The sequence below is a fragment of the Cinclus cinclus genome, chromosome 9 (assembly GCF_963662255.1).
Source record: "Cinclus cinclus chromosome 9, bCinCin1.1, whole genome shotgun sequence".
In the NCBI taxonomy this organism is placed as follows: domain Eukaryota; kingdom Metazoa; phylum Chordata; class Aves; order Passeriformes; family Cinclidae; genus Cinclus; species Cinclus cinclus.
This window is the reverse complement of record NC_085054.1, coordinates 6850119-6876562: the sequence shown is the minus strand read 5'-3', so window position 1 is coordinate 6876562 and position 26444 is coordinate 6850119. Positions and strand designations below refer to the sequence as shown.

Below are 26444 nucleotides of genomic sequence, written 5' to 3'. Positions count from 1 at the left end.
GGAATTTTATAATGTCACATAGTGGTTGGCTTAATATCATAAAGCTTTGTTTGTAACACAGTTCTCTTCAACAGGGTGACACAGACTTACGATGCAGGTGCTTGTGTCTACTTCTACTTTGCCTTTAACTACAGAGGAATTAGTGATCCTATTCATGTCTATGAACAAATTGAGGTAATGTATAAAGGAACAATAATAGTTAAAGAGGGAAAAGCTGATGACCTGTGTTTTGTTCTGAACCTATTGGCTAAGCTTACTGAGTTTTGCAGGAAAGATTTCAAAAGTCTGTTTGTAAAGCTTTGATTTTTATTAGTAATAAGAAGTACATGTTAATAGTTCATCAAGTACAGAAAAGACTACCAGGTGACTGTTTTAGGTGTCAGTAAATCAATAGTTATGACTGAAGTATAGAAGAGCTTGACCTGGAGTTTCTTTGGTGGCAGAAACTTCAAACCTTAAACCCCAAATCCCTTAGTTCCATTATTTACAAAGCTACTTCTGCTTAATACTCCATCTTTAAAATTCATGGTAAAACTGTCAAGATCATACTTCATTAATAGTGCTGCATGTAGAGAAATAAGGAATGGTACTATCTTGTGCCATTTCTGTTAGGCCCAGATAAGCACTGGTCTAAGTCCAGTTTGTTAGACCAGTTGTAAGCTGGTTCAGCATTGGCCAAGAAGCTCTGCAGTAATTCTTCTGTAACACTTCAGCTCATGAAACACTGTACTTTCCTAGTTGGGGGATATTAGTTTCCCCCTAACTACCTTCAAGATGTAATTCTTAGAAGGACTATTGATACCTTAGCAAGGCTGACCTGGAGCAGAGGCTGGACACAGCTAAAAGAATAAAGTAGGCATTTATTAAAAGGCCTCAAAAGGATGCACCTTGGGCAAAGATACACCAAGGGCCTGGCCAGGACTATGACCAGGATGGATCCATGATGGATCCTGGTCACGAGTTCTAATACTTTTATAAGTTTTGGTCTATTTACGTATTTGGGTTAATTGTCCAATTACAGTTTCAGGTCATGAAGTCCCATCCTCCTTGTTTGCTCTCCTCACTTCCCCATTGTTTATGATTTTTGGGCCTGAAGCTTGTAATGATTGTCCTTGGTCTCAAGCTGGAAAAGGACTGTTTTGTCTAACTACCCTTTGAAGAGAACTTACTAACAATTCTAGGCAGCACAGAATCTGACAAATATGAAAGATAAAACTTAAAGCATCACTATGGCCAAACTGCTTTTTGTCCTACCTTCTGGTGCCTAGCTCAAACTTCAGCACCAGAAAATTGCTAATAGGACTGTGGAGAAATAGTATTTATAACTGAGATATCATTCTTCTCATACTTATTATTTAGAAATTTCTCTTGAATTTGGCAAGTGGATGCAAGGTTTTATCTAAAAGTTCAGAGGCTTCCATGTGGTTTCATATAGGGCACTGAAGAATGTAATACTTGAGTGTTTATTTAATTAAACTTTATTTATACCTAGCCATTACTTTTATTTGAATTAGTTTCTGTCATGATCTGTATGCACAACTTCCATTGTAGTGACTAAATTTAACCTAACAAAGGGAGTTTGTTGACCATATATGTATGTACTCCATGGCAGACTGAAAAATCTCTTAACTGCATAGCTACATAGCTATGCTGCATAGCTCCTAAAAAAGTGCACTCTTTAAAAAAAAATGCAGTGCTTGGGGTTAGAAAAGCTTTCACTGTTACACCTTCTAAGCTCTCTAATTATTCAGAAGTGAATGACAAAGAAGATTCTGCAACTTCAACATTCTTAGCATAAAAAACTGAATTTTCTTTTTTTGCCGCAAGCTGCACCCATCAAAGAGTTGTTTATAGTAAAGTACTTCACTGCCTCAACCAGGATCTTGGAGATCTGGGTTGAACTCTGGTCTAAATAAGGACTCACTCTGATGAGCCTGTTTTCAAACTTCTTTTTCGAGACTTAGTTGTCTTCCAAATGAGCATCCCAGCCACTGGACTATGATCCAGAATATTCTATTCTTGAGTAACACGGTTGTTATAAGAGATGCCATTTGAAATGTCTTGGCTTTGATAATGTTTGCTTAGAAGACTCTTACTTCCCTTTATCTGTAGGCTTGAACTATAATGTTTACCTATATAACATTCCCTAACGACTTCAGAAACTTTTCATATGCCTGTGTGTTTGAGTGCAATAGCAAGCATTTCATGAAATCCAAAAATCTGGTGCAATTGCTGTTGAATAAATGCCATGTCTTTCAAATTTAGAGGGCTGCTAGAGAAGAAATACTTGCCAATGGAGGAAGTCTTTCACATCACCATGGAGGTAATGTTCTCAGTTTAATATTAGTCTCTTTGATACTGCTAAATATTCTTGAGTACATAAAATAGTTTGTAGTAGAACTCTGAAAAGTATTTCATGGCATTAACTGAAACTGCTGGGGGAGGGTCGAGGGGGAAGGAGATTTCCTGGCATTTTACCTAGAAACTTCCTCAGTCTCTTTCTAATTGGATCAGTTTGTCTTAAACAACTTTTACTGATCCTTGTGTAGATATATATTCAGTTACAGACTTCAAATGGGAATTTCACAGTTTTAAGACAGTTTTGTGTCCCCTGTGGCTTTGTGAATGCTGTTAGCCCAAATTCCAGAGCACTTGGGTGAAGTGTCTGAATAAAAGAGCCAGTGACTTTAAACTGGACTATGCTGCAATCTACCATTTTTTGCATAATGAATGTTATGTAAGTGTTGACTTTACTGGCCTGCTTACTGGTAAGTTCTCGTTACCTAGTTTCCTATCTTGGAGTTCAGGGATTACTTGTCCTATGTTACTAGCATCTTCACAAGGTATTTTGTGCTTTAATATTAAGAGCCAGTGTCATGTATAAGCAATACTTCCTATACCTGATGCTTACATATACTTTTCCCACATACATGGATAGTCTAATTTGAGTACATGAGGTCCTGTATGATGCTGTAACCTTGGATGTCAGGAAGACTTGCTGTGAAGTCCATGTGATTTGTGCAGCTGCCTTCTTAAAACTGATTATCTTAATGCATTTATTCTCTCCGCTCTCTTGGGGGCATTGCCTAGTCACAGATATAAGAGCAAAGAAAAAGTGTAATGGGTTAAAACCAGAGAAAAAAATTGTAAATCTAAAAGCTCTGTAAGGGGGGAAAAACTGAAGGGTGGAATCTGTGCTTTAAAATGTGTCAGTGACTTCCTAGACTTGAAGATTTTAGCTAGGGCTGCTTTCAGGCATCTTGCTTTGTAATGGAAACTGAAATGGACTCTGCTGTAGCAGTATCAGGATATTGAAAGATGTATAGGTAATAACATGAGTGAAAAGGTTTCAGTATTTTTTTATATGCACTTGAGGTCCTCTGATTAAATCTTTAATATGGTGGTGTAGTGGACCTGTCAATTCTCACACATTGGATGTGGAATTACCCCCTTGATGTACTCCTGTGCTTTCCCTGCTGTGGCAGCTCTATTTTACTGTGCCTAGCATTTCATCCAACTCGCGTGCAGCTGGAGCCTGTCACAGTTGGTTGTATTTGCCCTCACCATGTAAAACCTTACTTGCCACATGTGTTGAACAAGAGAAAAAAATTATATAGCATTTTCAAACCCTTGAATGCTTGAACCTTGTGACTCCACAGCTATGAAAACTGGGTTTCTGTTTGACTTCGTATGTTCCTGTTGTATGCATGACTGCCTCTGATACTGATACATATTTTCCACTTTGAGTGGTTTTGTCTAACACTTCATTGTGTTCAGTATTCAAGATTATTTTTTTTCTGGTGCTTACTAGATGTGGTGCTGAAAATTAGCCTATTGTCCATTTCATTTACTGACCTTCAAGCCTTGTCACTCTTAGCACTGACTGGTCTATTGTGTGGGGTAAAAGAAAATACTGGTGCAATTTCCTTTGGTGTTTGTCTTGTAATTGTGATTAATAACAGTTGTTTTCACTATCTGGAAGCAGACAGGCTGATTTGTCTGCCTACAATCATACTGTGATAAATGGAGCTATTTTAACTCTGGGTTTGTATATCAAAGAAAACAGATGTAGTCTGGGACTTGAGGCTATAGGAAATACAAAGCCTGCTTAAGTCAATCTTCATAAACTCCTTTGAGTGAAGGAATGGTCATATATGACAGTTTGAGTTGTGTAAATTTAGAAATTACAGCTGGGGAAGTACCAAGTGCAGGTAGGTGCACAGAGAGAACTGATATCATGGTACTTTTAACTTTACAAAGAGTAGTTTCAGAAGGACTTCACTGTGGATAAATCTTCCATCCCCCCACCCCCCATTATAGCTGTCACCCTGCCTTGACTGCATCCTACACTCAGAAAGGGACATTACACATCTTCAAGCACAGCTTTCATCTTTCTGCTTTTCTGGGCACTGGGTATCATTAGATTTGAAGTCATGTAAAGTTGCTAGAGAGCCATAGATAGTGTTTAAATAGAAACTTACTATTTAAAAAGCAGCATTAGGAATGACAGGTTTTTGGCAGATACTAGTTTATGTTCGGTTAAATTATTATTCTAATAATTTATGCAAGCCTTAAAAACACCCATATGATGTGTCACACTTGAATTTCTCTTTTATCAAACATGTCCTTTTTTGTCCACTTGAAATAACAAATGCTGAGGAAGTATCAGTAGGTATGGCTGGTGTATAAATACAACTATAACCCCTTTGGGGTACGCTATCAGAGAGGGAGAAGGTTGGATTTGTGTCTGATCCCTTTCACATTACCAAGCTAATGACCCATGTAAAACTAAAGAACAGTATAAAAAGTAATGATACATTGCTTCCCTCTGAGGAACTGTTCTAACTGAAACAGGTTACTTAAGGAAACAATTATCAGATTGTGGGGTTGAGGAAAATAGCCTCATTTAGCCACTTAACATAATAGAACTAATTTTGTTCTACTTTCTAGGCAACTGACTGGAATAAAGGTTAACCAGGTAGCCCAGGCTGTGCAGCTTTAGCTGTGGTGTCAAAGGCAGTTTATGTAGGAAAACAAAAAATAAGAAAAAATACCATAACACTAAAAACCAAAGCAAAACCCCCAAAACAAAGGAAAAAACAAACCTTGCATCTTATTTGCATGCAATTGCATGTTTGACATTGCAATTCTTTGGCATTAGGAGGCTGTGACTTAAGCTATACAGTGCAGTGATTAACTCAGGCAAACTACAAAATCTGAAATTCTAAGGTGCTTTTATGGGAGGGGATTGAACACATTCTTTGCTCTTCTACATAAGGAAAAAACTCTTCCACCCTTTGGTTAGATATACTAGAGCTTTTTCTATGCATTAGAGTGAGTTGAAACTGATACATTTGTTAGACCTGGAGTAACCTCATGTGAAATAATACAATAACACATGGTCCTTGGTCTGTTGAAAATCTTAATAGAATAGTCATCTTCAGTGCCTTAAAAAAAGAGTAAAAAGGAAAGGACCTCCTGATTCATTAACACTGAACTTGAAAGTATTTCAGCTGTTAAGATACCAAGTGAAAATACGCAGTATTGTGGTGGTGGTGTTAATTATGCAGTAGACTTGGTGAACACTGGTCCAATATACTCCAGTACTGCCCTGTTTTACATTACTGCTCTGACCTTTCTTATTATTGCACAGCTCTCCCTGGAAGAGTAATAGCATGTTAAGCAGTTTATAAGGGCAGAGAGCTGCTTTCTGGAGGGATAGCTAGCTTTAGGAAGAGCAACAGCTGGATGAGCCTCATCCTTCTTAGAAGCTGTCACTGGTGCTCCTTTTGCAAAGCTGTTGTTATGCAGTAACTGGTTCTTCAGGTAGAAAGGGCTGGAGCAGAGAAAGTCTGGAGCCATGTGCAGTACCACCAGAACCTATTTCCACTGGGGCTGCACAGTGCTATAAATCTGTTCTGCATGGGTGTAGAATAATTCCTGGCATCAATCAGCTACATGATAATTTTCTTTACAAAGCTGTTCATGTCTGCCCTGGTACTTCATGTTCCAAAAGTAAGAAAACCAGTTGCTGCTTGCTGTTTGGTCACTCCATTTTTAGCAACCAGACTTCTTGAAGCCATCCAGATGCATTTTTGAAGGTGCACAAGTGCAAAAGGGCAATGGAAAGATGAACAACTTTTCCAATGAAACCAATATGGAGCAGCATATACCAGAACTGGGGAAAAGTTACTTAGCCAGTTTACATATTTCTCTTTTTATGTAGAGTAGAATGATAGATAAAAACCTAAAAATGTAGTTGGTGTTGGACTGTCTTTGGAGTTGCTACCAAGCAAGCTCCATAGCTTTCTGATCTGAAGTACCTTGTGACAAATAGGCTCCCTGCCATTCTGTGAGGTTTGTATTCAGTGTTAGAGGCTGAGGTTCAGATTGGAGGTTTCTGGCTTCCTAGCAATGAATGTTTTAAGGCACTATCAGACTGCTTAGCACATCTCAGGAACAGGCTACTTGCCGCCTGTAAAACTTGAAAACTGATTCTCTCATGCTTCATCTTAGATACATAAGATCACTGAATCACAGAATGGGTAAGGTTGCAAGGGGCCTCACTGGGTCATTTCATCCAATTTCCCTGCTCAAACAGGGCCATCCTAGAGCACCATTGCATGGGATTGTGTCCAGAAGGTTCTTGAATAGCTCCAGTGAGAGGGACTCCACACTCTCTTTGGGCAGTCTGTTTAGTGCTTGGGCACCTGCACAGTAAAGAAATCATTCCTCATGCTTAGATAGAATTTCCTGTGCCTATTGTCTCTTGTACGTTTGTTTGGCACCACTAAGCAGAGCCTGGCTCCATCCTCTTGACACCCTTTAGATGCAAGATGAAGTGTCTTCAGAGGACAAAGATGTAAGAAGGGAGGGCTGTGTTTGTTTCCAATTGGAGCACAAGGATTCTGCATGTGATGGTGTGTTTAGCTGGGTGGACAAGTAGTAACTTGCTGTGCTAAGCCACTACAAAGACATTGTTAATAATGTTATGATGTACCATACAGAATCAGGTGATTTTGATCTCATTTTTTAATTGTGAAAAGTATCCTGTGTTGGAAGCCTGGAAGTGGTATATGCTTGTATCAGTTCAGGTTTTGTGCGCTGTCTCCTGTCAGTTCTAGGTAAATGCTATCATGTAGGGCTAAAACTGAAAAGTCTACTTTCTCTAGGCTAGAAATGGGAAGTTGGTTTCCTGTAGTCTGTGATAAGCCTGAGGTTTTTTGGGTTGTTTTTTATTGTTAGGGAAGTTAAGGCTTCCTTGAACACAAAGCTGTTCTTTAGCTAGGCTTAGAGTGGAGGTAAGCAACTTTGTCACTTGTTACTGTGAACATAAAAATTCCATCTTTTACTATTGTGGCATTTTTTTCCTCTTTTTCTCTTCTCATCCTTGAAGCCATTTGGGCTGTCCTGTGGAGGAGAAGAACCAGAAAATGTATAGCACAGTGCTAACGTAAAGTGAAACAATAGATAAATGATCTTTCTAAGTGCTGCTCTCATTTTCACAGAGCCTTTCCTTCACTTGGTCTGTTTTCCATTTTATCTGATGGACCAGTTTAGAATTAGGAAAGATTACTTCAAAGCTTTTTAACTCTAATGTGAAAACTGGAGTAGTCGAAAACTCCATGTATATTTTATTGACATGAACAGTGGGAACAGGAAATCAACTTTGCTGTTATGAAGGGGTTAAAATCTTTTTGTTGAGCATGTTTGTGAAGGACTGCTGGTAACTGTAGTACAGCTTTTTTTTCTTTCCAGTTCACTAATCAGATGTATGTTAGATTTATTATTGCAAAAGTATAAACCATAGAAAATTTGACAAGATAGATGTGTAAATTATCACTTTGACAGAACTAATGATGCACTCCAAGCACCTTCTGTTTTCCAGCACTTGGTGAGCGACTTCATTAAATATGCAACGACTGTTTGGTGCTGCTCAGACAGTAGTTCAGTTCCTTGTGGAATTGCATTATTACTGGAGGTGGAAGAGAGGCAGGCATGCTAGCTGTTGGGCATCCTGCTGTGATTCTAATGTGCTCCATCTTGTTGGAGCAGTTGTTTGCAGTCTTTTCAGGACAATTACATCCATAACCACAGAACACATTCACTGAAACTACATTACAGATAATAGTTGAGCATAGTAATGACTGTTCTTCAGCTACTTGTGTAAAAGCCAGTGTGAGTGACTTGAGGGGATGGTCAAGCCACATTCACAACTCGGGTGTTTTGTAGTAGTAGTAGTAAAGTTTTAACAGATAAAATTCGACCATGTCAGTGTCCTCAGACAGGCACATTGTAGTGACAGTATATTCACAGATGGGGACTCTTCCTTGAGCTGGGGCTGCAAAATGCAGCCAGGGTTCCTACCACATGACAAATTCTTCTGTCCTTCAGTTGTGATCTTTGATCTTGACACACATGCTGCTAATAGTCATTTTCTAGCAAACTGCAGATTTCATTCTGTCTCACGTTATTTGCTTTTTCTGTTGGCATTGTGACTGGCTCATATTCCTTAAGGTATAAACAAATATACTCTGTTCTCCAGAGGTGTCCCTGTAATTTATTATTCTGATGACAGTTTGATGGTTACCCTGAAACAGGGCACAAAAGATAGCTTGAATTTAGTTTCAGATACTCTTAAAGCTTTTCTCTCTCAAACCTTTACTATGTCTTATCATACTGACAAATGGATTGTGTTTCAGGCTGGCAAGTTTAATGCTAGAGTGTGTTTAATGAAAAAAATGCCCTCCGTTTTGAATGATCTGTTAATCAGAGTTGATGATTTGGTTAATTAACATTAACAGGACTAACAGGACTATTGTGAGAATTTAGTGAAATGAGTTCTTATAAAGATTGTTTCATCTTTGCGTATATTTGGTATATGTTGTGAATAGCCATTTTTACATGGGAAACAAAGCTCTTGTGTAATGGTATTGAGCAATTACCAGGCAGCATAGAAGTTTTTAAATGAAATATTAAGTCTTCTTCATAGAAACATTTTTTTATTTAAATCAATACTGGTTTAAGCTTGATTATTGAGTTATGTTTTTACTTTAAAGTAATCAAGAAATGTGGGGTTCTGCTTTTTAGTAATCTCCTCTACAGTTTCCAACTTAAAATTAGTTTGTGGCTTTTTAAAACTTACTACTGATTCCTTGTCTTAATAGAACATGTGATTTCAGCTTAAGCTTCATCTAAATTTCATAGTTTTTAAAGAAAGTAGACAGTGTGGAACACAGTCTTCCTCTGGGAGTATGCTGAGCTTAATGAGCTTGATAGTCTGGTGGGCTCAATAAATCAAATAAAGCAAAACATTTCTCATTTTTGAATAAAAGCATTTATCACACAGTGTTTATTCATTCATGGTCACAAGATTGATTGGCTCCTAGAATCCTGCCATATATTGAAACACTTTGTTTTTGTTTTTCCAGTAGGCAAATTGCGGAAGCGATGGATGAAGGAGAGCATCTCTGATGTTGGCTTGGGAATGCTGAGATCTGTTAAAGAATATGTGGACCCAAATAACATCTTTGGAAACAAAAATCTTTTATAAAGCCCTGCACAAATGATGTACTAAAAATTAAAAATTAATGTTGAAATTCCTCCACTTTCATTGTATTGATATCCCAGTAATCAAATATAACATAGACTAAACTTTAAAAACTAGTAACTTACATTGATTTTTTTTTTTCTACTCCCTTCCCCCTTTTCCCCAATAAAGTGTAAACATCACTGTTAATGTTTATGGACTTTTACTTAACAATGTTCCAACTACTGGGCACAAAGTACCAACCAGGAAATGCAAATTTGACTTTCCAAGTTGGGCTAGGCAGCACAGCTGACAGTATTTTCAGTGCTGGATACTGCCAGATGTCTCTTAAAGCATCCCCCACAAGGAGGACAAAGACTGACAACAGTGTTTTCTACAGAAGCAGCTGCACAGCCCAGCCTCTTGCTGAAGGAAAGCTGCTTAAGAGACAGATGAGAGAACACCAAGGAGTACCTCCCTGTACTGGATTAAGTATGTAACAGACTTTAACCAGCAAATACTTAGAGTACAAATGTAGGCTTTCATCAAGAGACAATGTAAGTCAAACTACTAAAAATTCAGTAGTCTCTCACTGTAGTACTAATGGAAAATCTTACACAATTGAGCTGTTCTGAGTTGTATTTGCATTGCTGGGATAATCTTAAATTAATTGTAGGTCAGTCACTAAGTTTTGTACAATGGACATTTCTCACTGTATGTTGAAAACAGGTTTGTAACAAAATTTTGTGTTCATCTGTACTTCAGTCCTAGTGTGTATGAGTTTTGTTCCCTTGTGTTTGTTTTGCACAGATGCAAAATATCTTTTTCAGTTATTCAAATGAAACTGCCCAGCACTGTCTTTTGAAACAGTCACAACAGTTTAATAAAACACTTAAATGGACAACCTACTGTCATCCTGGAAGTCAGATTTCCCATTTAAGTTTTGTACAGTTTCCTATGGCCTTTACAAATCATTTATTTCACAAGTAGCCACAATTTTAATTGTCCATTGAACTTTATGAAAATGAAATATTTTCTTGATCAGTGTCATGTGAGAGTAAGCATTTTTACATTGAAACTTGAATCTTAATCAGTAAAATAAACACTTGTCAATACTCATGATCCATTTTTAAGGTGGGTTCTTTCTTAAAGCAAATTATCCAACTTTTTGATAATTAATGTATATGCATAAGGTAGAAAAAATACAGACTGTCCTTTGAGGACACTGTCTCTAGTCATCTGCTTCACAGCTCTGTAGTGTCAGTTTGGACACCTTTTGTATTGGTAATGCCCTTAATGAGGAGAAAATGATCAATTGCATTTTTGTTTTTAAACTATTTTAGAATACTCTCTAATTAGCTTTTAGTTTTGGTAATATACCAAAAAGAGTATAAAATGCTTGAAAAAAATACTGCATATCAGACAACTCTGAACTTGTTCTAAGGTTAATTTCAATGCTACAAATTAAAACGATTGAAAAATATGGACACTCAAACCATGACTTTAAACTGCATGCTGTCAAGGTAATTAAAAAAAACTTTTTTACGATCTGCAGGTCATAAGACAGAATGTTCATGTGATATTTTTAATGCAGCTGGATTTATTTTGAATGGTCTTTATTTCACATTTCAGTATAAAAATCTATTTTTTTTTTCTTGTCCCCAGAGTTTGTATTTCAGCAGTAACCAAAACAGTAGGTGTAGTCGGTCGTAGGAAGCGGAGCCTTCGCACTGTGGCTAAGTGTTCCTTAAGTACACAGAGGTGTGTGGGTGAGTGAATCTGCCCATGGTGGTACAGGGACTCCCTCACCTCATCTGCACGGCTGGCACCTTGCTGGTGACTTGTGTCACTCCTCAGTGGAGACCTTTCTAGGAGCTGGTAAATATGAAGGGTGTTTATGTGCCTCAAAGAAAGTTTGTCTAACTATGAAGAATTAATTTTGAAGGGAAAGCATGTGAAGCTTTTTTGCAGAATGACAGCACAGAGTAGAACGAGTAGTCATAGCTTAGTAATGCTGATCTCTTAAGATTTTGACTAAAGTACAACACAGCTCTATAGCATCTTTCCCATTTTTAAATTTTCTGACTATGATTTCCTCATCCTTTTTTGTATTGAAAGTACACAGGTAAAAACTCCTTATACTCTCTAACCTTTAAATAGCCTCTGACTTCTGAAGTGATTTAAAATGCAGTAAAGATTTTTACTATATGTCAGTTGTCCTATGGGAAGGTGAAATAACAGGCTACAATTATCCCAAACCACTGTTACTGCATAGCTCTGAGGAAAAGATTAACTCCAAATGTAGTGAGTATTGCTGTCTTCCTAAATACTATCTTATGAACTGGTCAGAGCTTAGTTGAAACTGCAGTTGAAATATATGTATTACTGTCTTTAATTTCACACTAATAATGAAAATAGAAAAAAATCTCATGCAAGTTCAGAAGACCTAGACAGAGCTCATTCACCATTTAAATGAGGTCTTACTTTCTCCTACTATAGTCTTCCACCACCCTTCCTTCTGTATGCTCTACTTTCTTTCTACAGACTTCACTTCCTGTAGATGCAGCCTGTTCAAAGATGGAGTTTGATCCATGCAGATTAGAAATGCTGATGCATAACACAACTTTTGCATTTGCTTGACTATTTTGGCCATATGTAAGTTACAAGCAGTTTTAATTAAGCTTGTAATGACTTCCAATTACACAGCTTCTCTTCCCTTTGAAGGAGGAAAGGTGCAGAGAGTGATTGTGGCTTGACTGTAAAATATGTTTACATTAGAGAAATCTTTATAAATGTTTGGAGGGAAAAGAAGCAAATCTGTTAAAAGCTGATCCAGGATCTAAATCTTACAGTCAAAGAAAAACATGTCTTGATTTGACTTAAGAGTATAGTGGTTAAGTTAGAGATGTCATCTTTGCCTTACAGCTGTGAACAGAGGCCAGGCCAAATAGTTCTTCCGTAGCAATGTTAATTAACTGAAATCAATTTCAAAGGCAGGGATACATTAGCACTGAAATCCAGAAAACACAAATTGCTTCTCAGTCCTGGAAATGTATGTTTATCAAGGTTGTAATTTAATTTTCTGCAAATAAAGCCAAACAGTGTTTGTCATTTTAGTGTGAGATTAATTGTAAAGCTTTAGTTGTAATGTTAAGAGATTACAGAACCTTATATTATTAATAAAAAGAAAATCAGCCTAAACCGGTATGTGTTTTTTGTGATGAAACTAAACAAATATATTCTACCAACTTGTCATATTGATTCATTTTAATTTGGTGATAAACTCTTACCTAAGGAAAACTATTAGGAAAGTTTTGGCACTTGCTACATATAAATATATGCAAATAGGAGCTCTGCTTTTGTGTCCCATGTAAAGAACAACAGGAAAGAGAGAATTTCAGGGAAGGAAGGGCAAAACAACACCAGGCTATTTGGTTCAGAATTTCACCTCTTTGGTGAGGGCAGGATGGGGACCATGTTCAGCTGCTATTTGAAAGTTCTTTCAATATAAAGCAGAAGCTTAGCTTCCCTATATTTCAAAGCCCTGTTGTATGAAGCTGTTGCAGTAGGTATCTAATTTCCTGCTGCTGTGCTCATCTCATGTAAAACCTCCTTGTTACAGGACCTGGAATATGTTATAGTTCTGCATGCAGCAATGCATCAATTGTGAGTAGAAGCACTATTTCTCAGTTACCTGCATCATTGCTATGAAGACTTCTTGTCTTTTAAACAAAACTGGCTGAAATCACATGTTGCTTTAAAGAAGTGTTGCATTGTCCTTTGTTAGCACTATTATTCAATCTTAACACTGCACAAACCCTGCAAAACTCATAGTATGCAGGGGACAGAAGAACTAATGACATGATTCACCATGTAGAACTATGATAATTGCTCAATATGATCCAATTGTTTTTGTGTGTGCTTGCTCACAGGAAGGAGACTACCCCATCATCAAGCATTTTATTTGTGTTTTCCTTCTATTAACAGCATTAAAATGCAGTATTTTTACTTGGATCCAGTGAGTCTCAATCTGAAGGAGATTTTAGATGATGATATACTTGTCTCAGGATGACAGCCAGACCCTATCAGTGTTTTCTTTGTTTCAAATACATAAATTTTATAAAAAGTTGGATCTGAACTCACAGCTGTGTAAATACTACAGGCTCACTGTTTATGGTTTTATAGTCCCAACACTGACTTTGAATTCCACGTTACCTTTAACATAAATTGATGTCTTTCCTCAGGCTCTCTATGGAGACCAGAATTGGCAGGTGGCTGCTTTTTTCAGTGTCAGCTTTAAGGTCTGCTTTGCTCAAAGGGCAGAGGTGGTCAAAAATGCTATTCAAAGATGTTTGCTGTGCTGTCTCTGAAAAATATTAGTGCTGTTAGTTTGAAATTAAAGATTCCATTTCAAAAATGGGGCTACAATATTTTAAATTGTCCTGTTATTTGCACTATTTAACAGTATGAATTACAATAATATGTACCTTTATTGAAATGCTGTGAAATGTTACCTTTATGAATTTGTTTTTGCACTTTGGAAAAACAAGGCATTTATCTTTTTACGGGAAACTTTATGAATCTTTCATTTTGATTCAGAATACATCTAAATTTCAGTTGACTGTTCATAATTTCTAGTATAACATTCATATCTGAGTAGCACTCTGCCTGTTCCCACCTTCATGGTAGTAGTAATGTAGTAGTATTGCCTCCCCCCAAAATGGGGACCATAGCAGCTTTTACAATAATGTATTTGTTGTAGTACTGTGAAGTATCATAGCCTTCTAAAGGATAAAACAGAAGTGTTGACCACAGCAGTGGATTTGGGTGTGTGCTAAAAGACAATGGACAAAATTCAGTGATGTGACTCTAATCATGTAAAGTTTGAGTTGATGCTTCTGAAACTTGAGATCAAATTAGGGAAATAAGTGAAAAATGTTTTTGTTTAAAAATGATACTTCAAAACTCTATTTTTGAATTAGGAAGAATGTAAAGTGGTTGTCCCAACTCTGCTGTTATCATGTGGCTTGTCTGAGTGTGACTGACTTCCAACAATGCTTCTGTATAGCAGAATATAAAATGGATGGTCTCCAGACAAGGGCGTGATACAGCTGCTGCCATTTCAGGCTGCTGGAGGGCCTTGGCTCTATTCCCACGAGTGACACGGACACTGAGCGTGTGGATATCCCGCAGTGCCATTGCATCAGTCAGTGCTGGCTCAGACACACGGCGCTCAGAGTGTTTTAAATACAAGGAATACCACTGATGTTACGTACTCCATTTTAAGTTGGCAAATATCAAAAACATGAAGGGGCAATTTGGCAAGTTCAGTTCTTGACTGGACTCAGTCCCGGGGCTGTGGTAGTAATGAGAAGGTACAAACCATCCGCTGACCTTCCTCCCTCCCTCGCAGCCCGTGGCAGCAGCAGTGTTTCCTGTCTCGCTCTGTTCCTGCCTCTGCAGAGCAGGAAATCCTGACTGCCCAGAGGCCAGGCTTAAAAACCCTCCTGAAACATGAAGTGACACACATGCTCACCTAGCAAATACATAGCAGCTGGGTAAATACATCTAGAGATGAGGCCATAAAAGCTGGTTATTAAGGAAAGTAAATCTGGCTAATGTTAGAAAGCAAGATGTGGGTGAGCCAAATGCAGTACTTTGGTAAGTGGGTAAGCCACAAGGCAAATTTACCTTCTTAGTACTGTTGCTTCTAGAAGTACAGGGCAACACTGTTCTTTCAGACAAGTGGGGTTTTTTTGTTGTGTTTTGTTTTGTTGCTTGGTTTTTTGTTTTATTTAGTTTTTTTTATTAAGATTTTCATTAAAAATTAAGATTCTGTCTTTTCTCTGTTCAAGCTTGTAACTGTGTTATGTCTAAATTGTCAGTTGTATTTAGGTGTACAAGTTAGCACATTCTAAGTGCAGGAAGATGAAGAATAGAAGCAGCTGGCTTTCTTGAAATGGTGTCAGAGCTCAGTTTATTCATGCGGAAGTGTCTCAAAGTCATGGATTGTGATTGGTAGCCTTCTCCTAAAGAGGTGAGATCCCTTTAAAGCATAGCATTAAAAACAGTCTGCAGAGAACAAAAAGAAGCTGTGAAAAGGGATTGGAGAGAGGTAAGGCCGAAGAGAAAAGATGTTGGAGGACTCTCTGTAGCTTTACAAGGGTGGAGATGTCCCTGTTGTTACCCAGCAGGTGGCTGAGGGAGCTGGCTTTACTGTTTTAGGCGGAGGAGATGAGTGACAGCTGCCCAAGGGGCAGTGGAGTAAGGACCTTCTGGAGAGCCTTACTCCTGTGCAGTGCAGAGGTTTAGCATCACACCCTGGGAACACAGAGGCTGTCTCTCTGCAAAGCTTCAGCAGGCAGCACAGCTTAATAAAAACTTCTTTGTACAACTTCACCTGGCTGTTGCATGACTTACTACTAACAAAATCACAACCACGAAGCAAAGAGAATTGCTAATGAGGAAAACAGAGCAAGGGCAGTGCAAGCCAGTGTCTTGTGTGTATGGCTAAATTACAGTGAAATGAACATCTGGCAGCAACAGCCAGGCAGAAGGACCTGGTTGCTAGATAGAAATGATAAATTTCAGATGGTAACAAATCTGCTGCCTTGGTTACAATTTAGTACTTTTTAAGGCTGATGAGAGGGAATCACTGTCTCTCCGTTTGTAGACCTGTGTGCTGCTCTGCACACATGAATAAAACTTAATGTTATTTCCTGTTCTTTTCAGTAGTTCATGTAAGACTCCCGTGCATATCAGGGCTCGAGTAGGTGTTTACAGCTGAGCCTTTGTGGGCTGCCTGCCCAGCCATGCTTCAGTGCTTTGGGTCCTTCCTCCTCACCTCTGTCACTGCATGATTTACATTACTAAAACCAAAAAACTAAAATTATCCTTGTTGCTGTTGCAGGAAAAAAAAATAGCACTTTAGTTTTCTTTTGTTTAAAACCACGGGCTGATCTGCTACAGCTGTAGACCCGTCAGAGCAAAGTTAAAACCAGCTGAGTGGTTGGGCAGAGAACCTTGTGAATGCCACATTTGTGGTAAGCTAGCAGCTGCAGGGACACTAGCAGTGAGCTAGACCGTCAGCAGCCGAAGCACAAGTGCAGATTGTCTGAGAGAGAGCTGAGCACAGGTTTATGAGCACAGGGACTAGTGTCCAGAAGTGGTGTCTGCGTCTCTTCTTCCCCCCTGCGTGCACAGCTTCACGTTCCGTGGTGAATCTTGGCATCTCATGTTGTAAGCGTGATGTTGTGCTTCTGCTGTGAGTCCCAAGGATGGAATTTGCTCACAGCTTGCACATAAACTCTCCAGAAACAGGATGCTTGTGTGTGCCGACTTCCCAGGAAGGTGGCCCGGGAGTCACTCGCCGAGACAGCAGAGTGTTGCTGATTCCCTGCCAGTCCGGGCTGCGCGGGTGTTTGACACACGGAATATTTAGCTGCTCACAAGAGCCGTTTTCATTTTCTGCATCTGCAAACTCCTGCCGTTTTATTTCAAACGTGCTTTCCTTGCTCTAGCTGTGTGCATTCTAGTCCTGAGAGAGGCAGGTCTGTCCTTCCCAAGATTACCAGCCCCGTTCGAGCAAATCTCAGCAGCCCCGGCCGTGGCCACACGCACCCCGTGCCCCGGGCTGGCAGCCCCTGGCGGGACAGCTCTTTCCTCTGGAGAGGGGATGGCCAGACAAAGGAGAAGGAGGTCAAAAATCGCAGCACTTGGGAAGGCTGTTGGGCCTTTCCCACGACGTGTCCCATCCCTAATGACCGCGGCAGGTCTCAGCTGTGTCCCGGGGAGCGGCGGTTCGGTTCGGCTCCGTTCGGTTCGGTTCCTGCGCTGTGGGCGCTGTGCCCGCTCCGGGCCGTGTGAGGGGCGGCTGCGGCCCCGGGGCCGGGCCGGCCGGCAGGCACTCCTCCGCCAGGTAAGAGCACACGCTGATGAGGATGCCGGTGATTGTTCTGCCTCCGTGGGTGCGTGTTGTCAGTGACACGGGGGCTAGGAGCCGGTGGCTAGTGCGGGTCGCGGATGGAGGTCGGTGCTGGGGCCGCTCGTGGCTGGGCAGGGTGCCTTGAGGAAGCCCTGCGGTCCAGGAGGCTCGGAGGTGGTGGCAGAGCGGCGAGGGCACCCCTCCCTGGGCCCGGGTGAAGCTGCATGAGGCAGCCCTGAGGGAGGGACTGGAAGGTCTCGTCGTTTCGGGGCCGGGAGAGCGGCCAGCCCGGGGCTCCGGGCGGCCCCAGGCTGCGGCCGTGGCCTCTTGGCCTTTGCATGTGTTTCACATGTCTTGAGGCAGCGCTTAAATATGAGACCTGCGCGTCTCCAATGGCTTAAAGAGGCAATTTCACTTCTTCGCGGTTGTATTAGTTACTTTTGATAGCATTCAGCAAGTCACGTTGTGCCCTTGTTTATAGGCGGCCGGCCCACGCGAATCCAACCCGGCTTCGCTAACGCGTGTGCTCAGCCGCTGCGGCTGTGGAGCAAGGCGAGTAATCGATATTTGCCTTGGTGCTCTGAAGTCACTTGGCAATTTTCACTTAAAAGAAGCGTAATTTACATCTTGCTTGGTATGTTGAGGCTTCTGAAAGCAGGAGGCTTCTCTGGTGCTGCTGAGGGTCACTTGTGTATTATGTACTCTGGGCTTGGCCTCTTGTCTGCCATTGATGTTGACTCTGAAATGTGACTGTGAAATGTTGATGCATTTGTTTAACAGTTTCAGGTGTGAAAAACGGCTCCATTTCCATTTGCTATTTTTCTAAAACAATACATATGAAAGCAAAAATCATTGCTCTACAGTGGAAGCTACAATTGAGTTTGCTTTTAACCACTGTATTACAGTTGCTTGAGTACAACCTGACTGTAAAACTCTCCAGCTGCTCTCACTCTTTTCCTGTCAGAAGGTTGGCCATAGAACAAATTAAGAGTACAGAACTGAAACCAAGATGTGAAATTAAACTTTTATTAAAGTAAATCAGGTCCTGGATTTATTTTAAAGAGTGAGGCAATAAAAGTGAACATATAAAAATTGCAATTTAAAATAATGTACATTCTTTTTATGTCATTTCTCTGTTTTCAATTTTATTGGTACAACTGAGTTATATTTACTGAAGTTGCATACCAGCATTTTTCCAACTGTGATGGTGGCTTGTGAGTTTGATGACTTTCACTTTGGGGATGTCATGGAGAAAGGAGGGGAAATCTAGGGAAAAGGGAAACCACAGAGAGCTCGTTACAGCTCCTTGGTCTGCCACCACCTGGCAGTGTATGCAATGTAGGGTAGCCCAGCAGTCTCCTTATTTTACCCCAGGGAAGGAAGCCTTGAGTCGAGTGTCCCACACCTCCCAGGCCCCAAGAGGAGGCAGCTGCCTCAGCTGTGGGGGTCTGCACCTCTGTCCTGCAGATTGGTGGTGGCCCAGCCCCTCCAGATGTTCTCCATGTGGCTCAGGGGCAAGGGGAAAAAAGGGACAACTGCAATGGACAACGATGCTGTCTGCTGGCCCTGGGGCTCTTTAACTAAGAGTTCACCAAACCTCCTTAGTTATAAAATGATAGTGTCCAGAGCATAGTTTCTCTGTACTTCAACAGCACTTGTGGCAGGAGTGGTTTGGGTTCTACTGACTTGCTTTACCTGTTGATATCATTGATGTGTATTGCTTAACTTCACTGAAGGGGAAATCTTCCCTTTTGCTTCAGGATCTGCTGTGGTAAAGAGGGAGAGCCCTCACTTCCTTTCTGGATTCTTCTGAACATACTATCTTTGTACTGAAGAAGCAGTAATTCCTGTGAAAGAGCATTTCGCAGTGTGTTCTGTGAGGAAAGCTGGAGGACAGGGAGTAGCAGGTGTGGAATTGGGCAGGATGCATCTTGTACCTAAAAAAGGATGTTGTGTTTGCCATGGATGCAAAAGGAGAAATCATCTGAGCGGAATAGAAAAATTACTTCAGAAAAAGTGTTTAACACTGTTTAATTTGCTTATTCTGTCTCCTTCCCCTTTATTTGTAGGACTGTGGGCTCAATCCTGCAATTGCCAAACCCCTAAAATGACCCTCATTTTTGAAGATGCACTAATTGTAGTGGCCCACGCATCACAATCAGTCCAAAAGGCTACTCTGCATCTCTAGTAGTGCCATCCGCAGGTGACTAGCAAGGTTACTCACCTCTTTCATAGGTACAGGAGTTGCTTTCAAGCACAAAAATCAAATTTCAACTTCTTTGCAACTGAACATTGCCTTATTCCTAAAACGAGCTGGCTAACAAAGACTGCAGGAGCAATGCATTTTAAAGTCTCATCAGATTGGGCTTGCTCAGTGTGGACATAACACTGCACTCTCCTGAGTTTGTTGTGCAGGTTACATCATTCTTTGGATGATAGGGATGTTGGCTGGGTGTACAAAGGCAAGGTCATGCAGATGTCTTCTTGTCATGCAGGACAACATCTTCCCCTGTTGGTCCTTTTGGCATTTAATAAATTAAAATAAAGCAATGTATATGTTTTGACCTGTTTATAAAGCTGGAGAGAAATAGTTTAGGTTATTTCAGTTGGACAAAAGATGAGATATATAGTAAAGTGTCCTGAGTAAAAGCTGTCTACTCTGGGGCACTCAGGAAAACAAGCCTATGTAGGCTCTTCTCCCATCAGATCTGGGATGAACTGTGTACTTTGTGGTGTTCCCAGTTCACATCAAGGTAGTTTGCACAGAGACATTAACTCTGTATAGGTAAACTAGAGAATGAATTACTACACAATTGATGGCATTACTGAAGAGAATCAGTATTAATTCTCTGTGTGGATACAATGCTAAATAATCTATTCTGGAGCAATTGTGTCTCAAAAATTGCAAAGCTCAGCACCAGCCTACAAAGCTCATTTGAGAATGGGCAAGGTTATAATTTTGATGACTGGATCCCATTCTTACTTTCCCCATTGCCACTGCCCTCTGTCCCTTGTACTTTGGAATGGGAGAGATGCAAAGGATTTGTGGGCTGCAGTGCTGGGCAGAACAGAGGGGGCTAAAGCTCTTGAGGTTTCTCTGCTCTTACCAGTGTATTTCCATCTGGAAATCACTGAGGGAGCCTGTTAATTCAATTTTATTGCTGTATATTTTAAAGACTGTCAAAAAAGCTCAGGGCTTTGGCACAGGTCTTCATTTTAGTTTAGTCTAAATCAAAATAAATAATAAAATCCTCATGAAGATGTACAGGCACCATGAGATACTTATCCAACCTGACATGATGAAAAAATAAACTAATAATGTTTTATAGGCTCATGAAAAAAATATTTACTTACCTCATATGACTATGCCAATAAAGTTTAAAACAGATTAAAAGCTAAGACGGATGCCAGTGATCATACCATATAAAAAAAAAAAAAAAAAGGAAAGCCAATTATGTCAAATTTAGGCTCACTAAATCTGATTTAAATATATTGATCTCTAAGTGTGACATATACTTAATTCTCTTATAAGACCAAGAAATTTGAGTATACATTTGGCAAATCCCTTGAGACAGCTGAAGAAAAATGATACAAATGTACACTGGGTAAGATTTTGGACTGGAATATGCGGTTTGGGAATCTTAACAAAACTTGAAATGAGGCTACTTTGGACTGTGCAGTTCTGTTTTCAGAGGTGCATCTGAGATGGCAGTGGCTGTGGGGTAAGGTCTGCGGGGAGATGGGGCACTCACGAAGGCAGCACGTGAGCACAGCTGCATGGAGCTGAGTGCTGCGGTGAGCACACCCACATTGAAGTGTTCCAAGTATTCCAAGTACTTGTCCAGGGAGTATAAATGTCTGGGAAAACTGGGGAACATCAGCAAACTCTCTACCTGGCACAGAATTACAAAATCTATTAGGTCGGAGAAAAAACATCTCTGAGTTTAAGTCCAACCTATGACCAAACACCACTGTCAAGTATGCTGTGGCACTGAGTGCCACATCCAGTCTTTCTTAAACACCTGCAAGAGACAGTGACTCGACCACCTTCCCAGGCAGCCTATTCCACTATCTAACCACCTTTTCTGTGAAGAATTTCTTCCTAATGTCCAGCCTAAACCTCCCACAGCTGAAACCTATGTCCTGTGGCTGTTGGCCTGGGAGAAGAGCCCACCTGGCTACTACCTCCTTCCAGGGAGCTGTAGAGAGTGCTAAGGTCATCCCTGAGCCTCCTCCAGGCTAAGGACCCCCAGCTCCCTCAGTTGCTCCTCATCCTTCACCAACTTTTTTGTCTTTCTCTGGACAGAGTCACAAAGTCCATGCTGCCAGAAACAACCAGTTTGGGTTGTGTATGTGTTTCTTAGATGGGAAGTTCTTTTGGCACAGAGCTGCACTTCTGCTGTGATTTGTATCCCCTGCTAAAAAATAGACTGGTAGCTCTGAGACTAGGAAACTTTGGAATCAAAATGTACTTCATGGATAGCTCCACAATGAGAACATGAGAACACGTTTGTGAGGTGGAAAAATCCTCCTTTTTTTTTTTTTAATTTTAATTCAGACCAGCAAATCAGCTTGTAAAATAATGTGTAAAAAATTGCCTAACATATTTCTCTACCCGTGGGAGATCTGTAGTTGGATTTTATTCTTTTTAAAATCAGATTTGAAAATATCTAAGCAGCCATGAGTATGATTGAGATTAACTGCTATGCAAAATGACTGCTTTCAGAGAAGAGTGCTGACCAAAGCTCAGCAAGACTAAAAGGTGTGAGCTCTGTTATGTGATATGTATCTATTGTAAAAAGACTGGCAGTGCTTATGTCTTACTGCTGTTCGTTTTTTTTAACCTCTTTTCTTTCCTTAAAAACAAAGAAATTATATGCACCAGAATCACATTCTTCATACTTCAACATACTTCAAACCAATGCATCGAGCAGTGTTTAGAGTCCTGCTTAGTGGGCTCTGGGCCACTCCTGTGGGCCCATACAGGGGGGGCTGAGGGTGGTATATGAGCCTGTCAGTCCTCCCCCTCCTTCACGTATATTTATCTATTTTCTAATGCAGCACCCTGGACTGAAGAGGCTATTTCTGGTCCCTTTCTCAGGTATGCCCTTTCCTGCAAGTGCTACGTGACTGTGTAGTTTGGCCTGTTTGCTTCCTGAGCTGCTTTTAGAAAAAACTCCAACATTTTTATCAATTAGAGCTACAGGAAAAGCTGTCTCAAGGCTCACTGGTAGAAGAAGAAAGCCCATTCCCTAGTACTGGATCTCAGCACTCCCTAACTGATAAAGCTGCAGCTGTCTCCCACCAGCCATGATGGCATGATGGATGAGTGAGTCTCTCTCCTCTGTCTTCTCCAGTGCTGGCCAAAAACAGTCTGAAAATACAGTAAATCTTTATTTAACTCTAGTTCAAAGATCATGTTATGACTTGAGAGAATGTTTAATCCGACTTAAAGTCAGGTGGTGCAGATTTGATTGCTAAGAGGAAAGATGTTAAACAACAACTGGATAATGGAGTACTTATTCAGAGTTGGACTTCTCTGGTGTTAAAAAGTGTTTGCTATTGCCACCATGCAGCAGTCAAAGATTAGTCCAATGTTATTTCAGTTTTCTGAAATGGGTTTAAGGTGCTTAAGATTAACACAAAAGTTTTAAAGACAATTAGCCAGGTGTTTTGTTTGATTTTGTTTGTTTGGGTTTTTTAAATAAATGCCTTTCAAAATCCTTATCTTTTTTTTTTTCCATTACTTACCTACTATCTAGCAGTCATGAAGATCTTATAGGAGAAACTGAGCAACCTGATCACTGCTTGTGCCAGTGTACCCTAGAAAATGCCAGCTGTGGCTGGCAAGCTTCAGTCAGTTCTGTTACAGAGGCTGTTGTGATCAGGAGGAACTCTAGTCAGACAGGAAGATTCCCAGTTCATTTAACCTTTGGGCTTTCTGAAGGCATTAAAATGGTATTTATTACTGCTTTTTGGTTTTAATGGCCTTACTAAAGGCTAGCAGCTCCTCAGATGTTTGGTGGGCCCCTAGCCCAGTTGTGAGTAATGAACTGTCCCTGACAAACTGATGTGAATTGAGCCCACACAGGGCAGTTTACTATAAACAGAAATTCACTGGCTCCCCTTTTGACAGGTTATCTTTATCTCTCTCACAAACTTAGCCAAAGGATCTGCTCCAAAGATCCCAAATTCCAGGACATTCAAAGTCTTCTTGCAAACACTGCAGTTCAGGACCATCTTTTAATCGCTGGCTAAGGGAAGAATTAGAGGTGCAACCACAAGATGCAGGGCTGCCACACTGAAGGGATGATGATAGAAAAATCCTGGGGAAAAGCTTCAGCTGGAAAGAAGAACTAGCCTGTTGTGTTCCCCCACTGTGCCCCAAGTGACAAAGGGTGTCACCTCTGCCAAGTAGTCCTTCAGTTTCACCATAGTTGCTTCCAGGTTTGTTCTTCTGGTCTCTCCCATGCTGTGGTCTCACTGCCAAGGCATTCAGCCCCCAAGAGGAGATTTCCTGTTGTGGGATATTTCCCTTCCCATACAAAAGCACAGGTCCAAATTGTGTAGCTATGGTAGCAATAAGTTGCTCTGAATCAAGGACTATCCATATGTTTTTCCATATTGACCATTCCAAAATTTGGGGATGCTTTCCTTTCTTCATGTTGCATCCCATTTCTGAAATAACTGAGTTCTGTTAGCTATTCTGATTTACCTTTTGGTGGTTTGCTGAGCTGAGATTTTCATGTTGCTTTACAGAAAACCATAATTCTTCCTGTGGGTGCTGGGTTACAATTACAGGGCATTAATGGGCCCTGACAGAGCAATTCTGTGCCCTGAAGCGTCATAGGGTTTGCTTTGGGGCTTTGCTTCTTTCTCTCTATGATACAGCTTAGATATGTATTAATTTGTTTTTTTATTTCATGTGTCCCATTGTGTTCACTGGCTTTTCTGCTCTGCCAGGCTGAGAAGTTTAGCAGGACTTCTTCCATGCAGAAATGCAGCCGTGTGGGGCCTTGAAGCAGCATTGCCAGGGGTTTGCTGATAAATGTTGTGTTACGTTAGGGTATGGGCAGAATCCTTCTGATCCCAACTTTGCTGTGTGTTTGAAATGTTAATGCCAGTAGATTGTACTCTTTCTTTTTTTATTTTTTTTTCCTTTTTGTGCTTCTTCTGTTCATTGTAGGGTTTTGCTCAAAAATTAACGTGCTTGGGTGTCCATACTTTGTTCTGATCTTCATTGAAATTTTCTGTGATCTATGGCCCCGAGCACAAGGAACTGGCTAGGAAGTGCCTGAAATTGTGGTCTGGCTGCAGATACTGTTTTAGAGCCCCATCCCTCTATAAATCTGCATTACAGACAAAAGGCTAGATCAGTGCAATTCTCCTGAGCTTCAATTCAGTGACCCAAAATATATTCCAGCTGAGGATCTGGCCCGATGTCTTATTTATAACTGAGATAAAATTCGCAGAGAGAGATACCTTTTATTAGATCCCCTTGATTTATTTAGGGATGGACTGCAGGGGAGGTGGGAAACAATCTTTTGGGCATGCAAGACTTTACAGGGAGAAATGTCTTTAGTATCCTCATCTTCTGAGGATACCATAGAAATTGTTATTACAGTCTATTCATGGCAAAGAGGTACATGAAAAAAGTGTGAATAATGACAAAGCACTGAGCTTTCTCTTCTGGGTCTTGCACTCTTGCCTGCACTGAGCCCTCCCCTTTTGTCAGAGCTGTCTGACCTGGGAAAAGAAGACCTGTGGTCATCTCTTCCCAGATCTGACACTGCCCCATGCAGCTGACCCTGTTTCTTCCTCAGGCTGGTCTGTTTTTTAGGGTTGGTGTTGTAAGTGGCTGTGCCTCCCTGGGAATGCTGCTTCTCCCTTCCCATGGTGGAAGGGAGCACACAAAAACCATCTTGCTGGGTTTACGCAGATGGGCTGGGACCTGTGACTTCACCCTCTCCACCAGGTCCTAGGACAAGTCTTGGTTTGTTGTGCTGTCACATGTCCAGCACTGCTGTTTGTACCACACAACTAATTAGATGCAATTAGAAAATATTAACTTGGATGTACTCTTGGAACTATTAACCCAAGACCTCTTCAAAGGGGGCTTGAAAATAAGATAGCTAAGACTGTTTGAATGAGTGGGCAGTGCCAGGTCCCCCTCTGAGGTGTGGGTTCAGCAGTGTCGGCACCACAAAGAGCTTTCCCTCAGAACACACCTCACCTCAGAAAGTGAGGGCTGCTGTCTGTTTTCTCCAGGCAGCCAGAGCTGCCAGGTTAGCATGTGTGAACACCAGGTGTTGGTGTGTGATTTTGGCTGCCAGTACAAGTGGCATGACAGAACCCCATGAAGCAGAGATGGCAGCAATGCCTTTCACTGCTTGTGTGCACCTAGTTAGTGTTCAGAGTCCCATATATAAAGCGGGAATTTCATAAACAAGCAAGGAAACCACTTCCTCAGTTTCCCTAGGAGCGAGTGAAATAATGTCTTTCTGGGAATCCTCACCAGCCACTGCCAGCAGGTGTCCCAGCTGTGCTTCTCTACTGAAGATTTACCACTTGGTCTGTCAGCATGGACACATCCCACCTTCTTCATGTTTTCGGACACCCGGTGGGGTTTGCTGCAGAGGCCATACCTAGATTTCTTTGCTGAACTAGTCAAGAATGTAATCAGTGAAATGATGGAGGGAACTCAGACTTAAACGCGGGGGGTACAGGGTATAGCAGGAAGAATAAATCTTTGTCCCCCCCTTCCTGGCCAGATGCACTGTAAGCCTGACAGACTTATGATTTTATATGGAGAGCAACATATGCTACAGCTTTTATTTCTCTAACCATTAATCAAAAGGTATTTTGTATAAACAGCATAATTGCCAGCTCTGGCCAGCGTGGGTGGGCTGACAGAAAGGCTTTGCAGTTACAGATAATCCTCGCCAGACACTGGCCCTGGTAGCCAGCAGCAGCTGTACAGACCATAAGCCA

General features: G+C 40.8%; 1 protein-coding gene across 4 annotated transcripts in view; it reads left to right on the top strand.

Annotated features, from left to right (window-relative positions):
- AGPS (alkylglycerone phosphate synthase) overlaps positions 1-9732 on the top strand; it is a 74942-nt gene extending 65210 nt beyond the window's left edge. For all 4 annotated transcript variants that reach the window (XM_062498641.1, XM_062498642.1, XM_062498640.1 and 1 more), the window contains 3 exons: positions 75-174; positions 2266-2323; positions 9432-9732. In XM_062498641.1, the coding sequence (XP_062354625.1) occupies positions 75-174; positions 2266-2323; positions 9432-9553 (280 nt within the window). In that variant the 3' untranslated portion in view covers positions 9554-9732. The remainder of the gene's footprint in view (positions 1-74; positions 175-2265; positions 2324-9431) is intronic.
- Positions 9733-26444: the final 16712 nt, after the last annotated feature.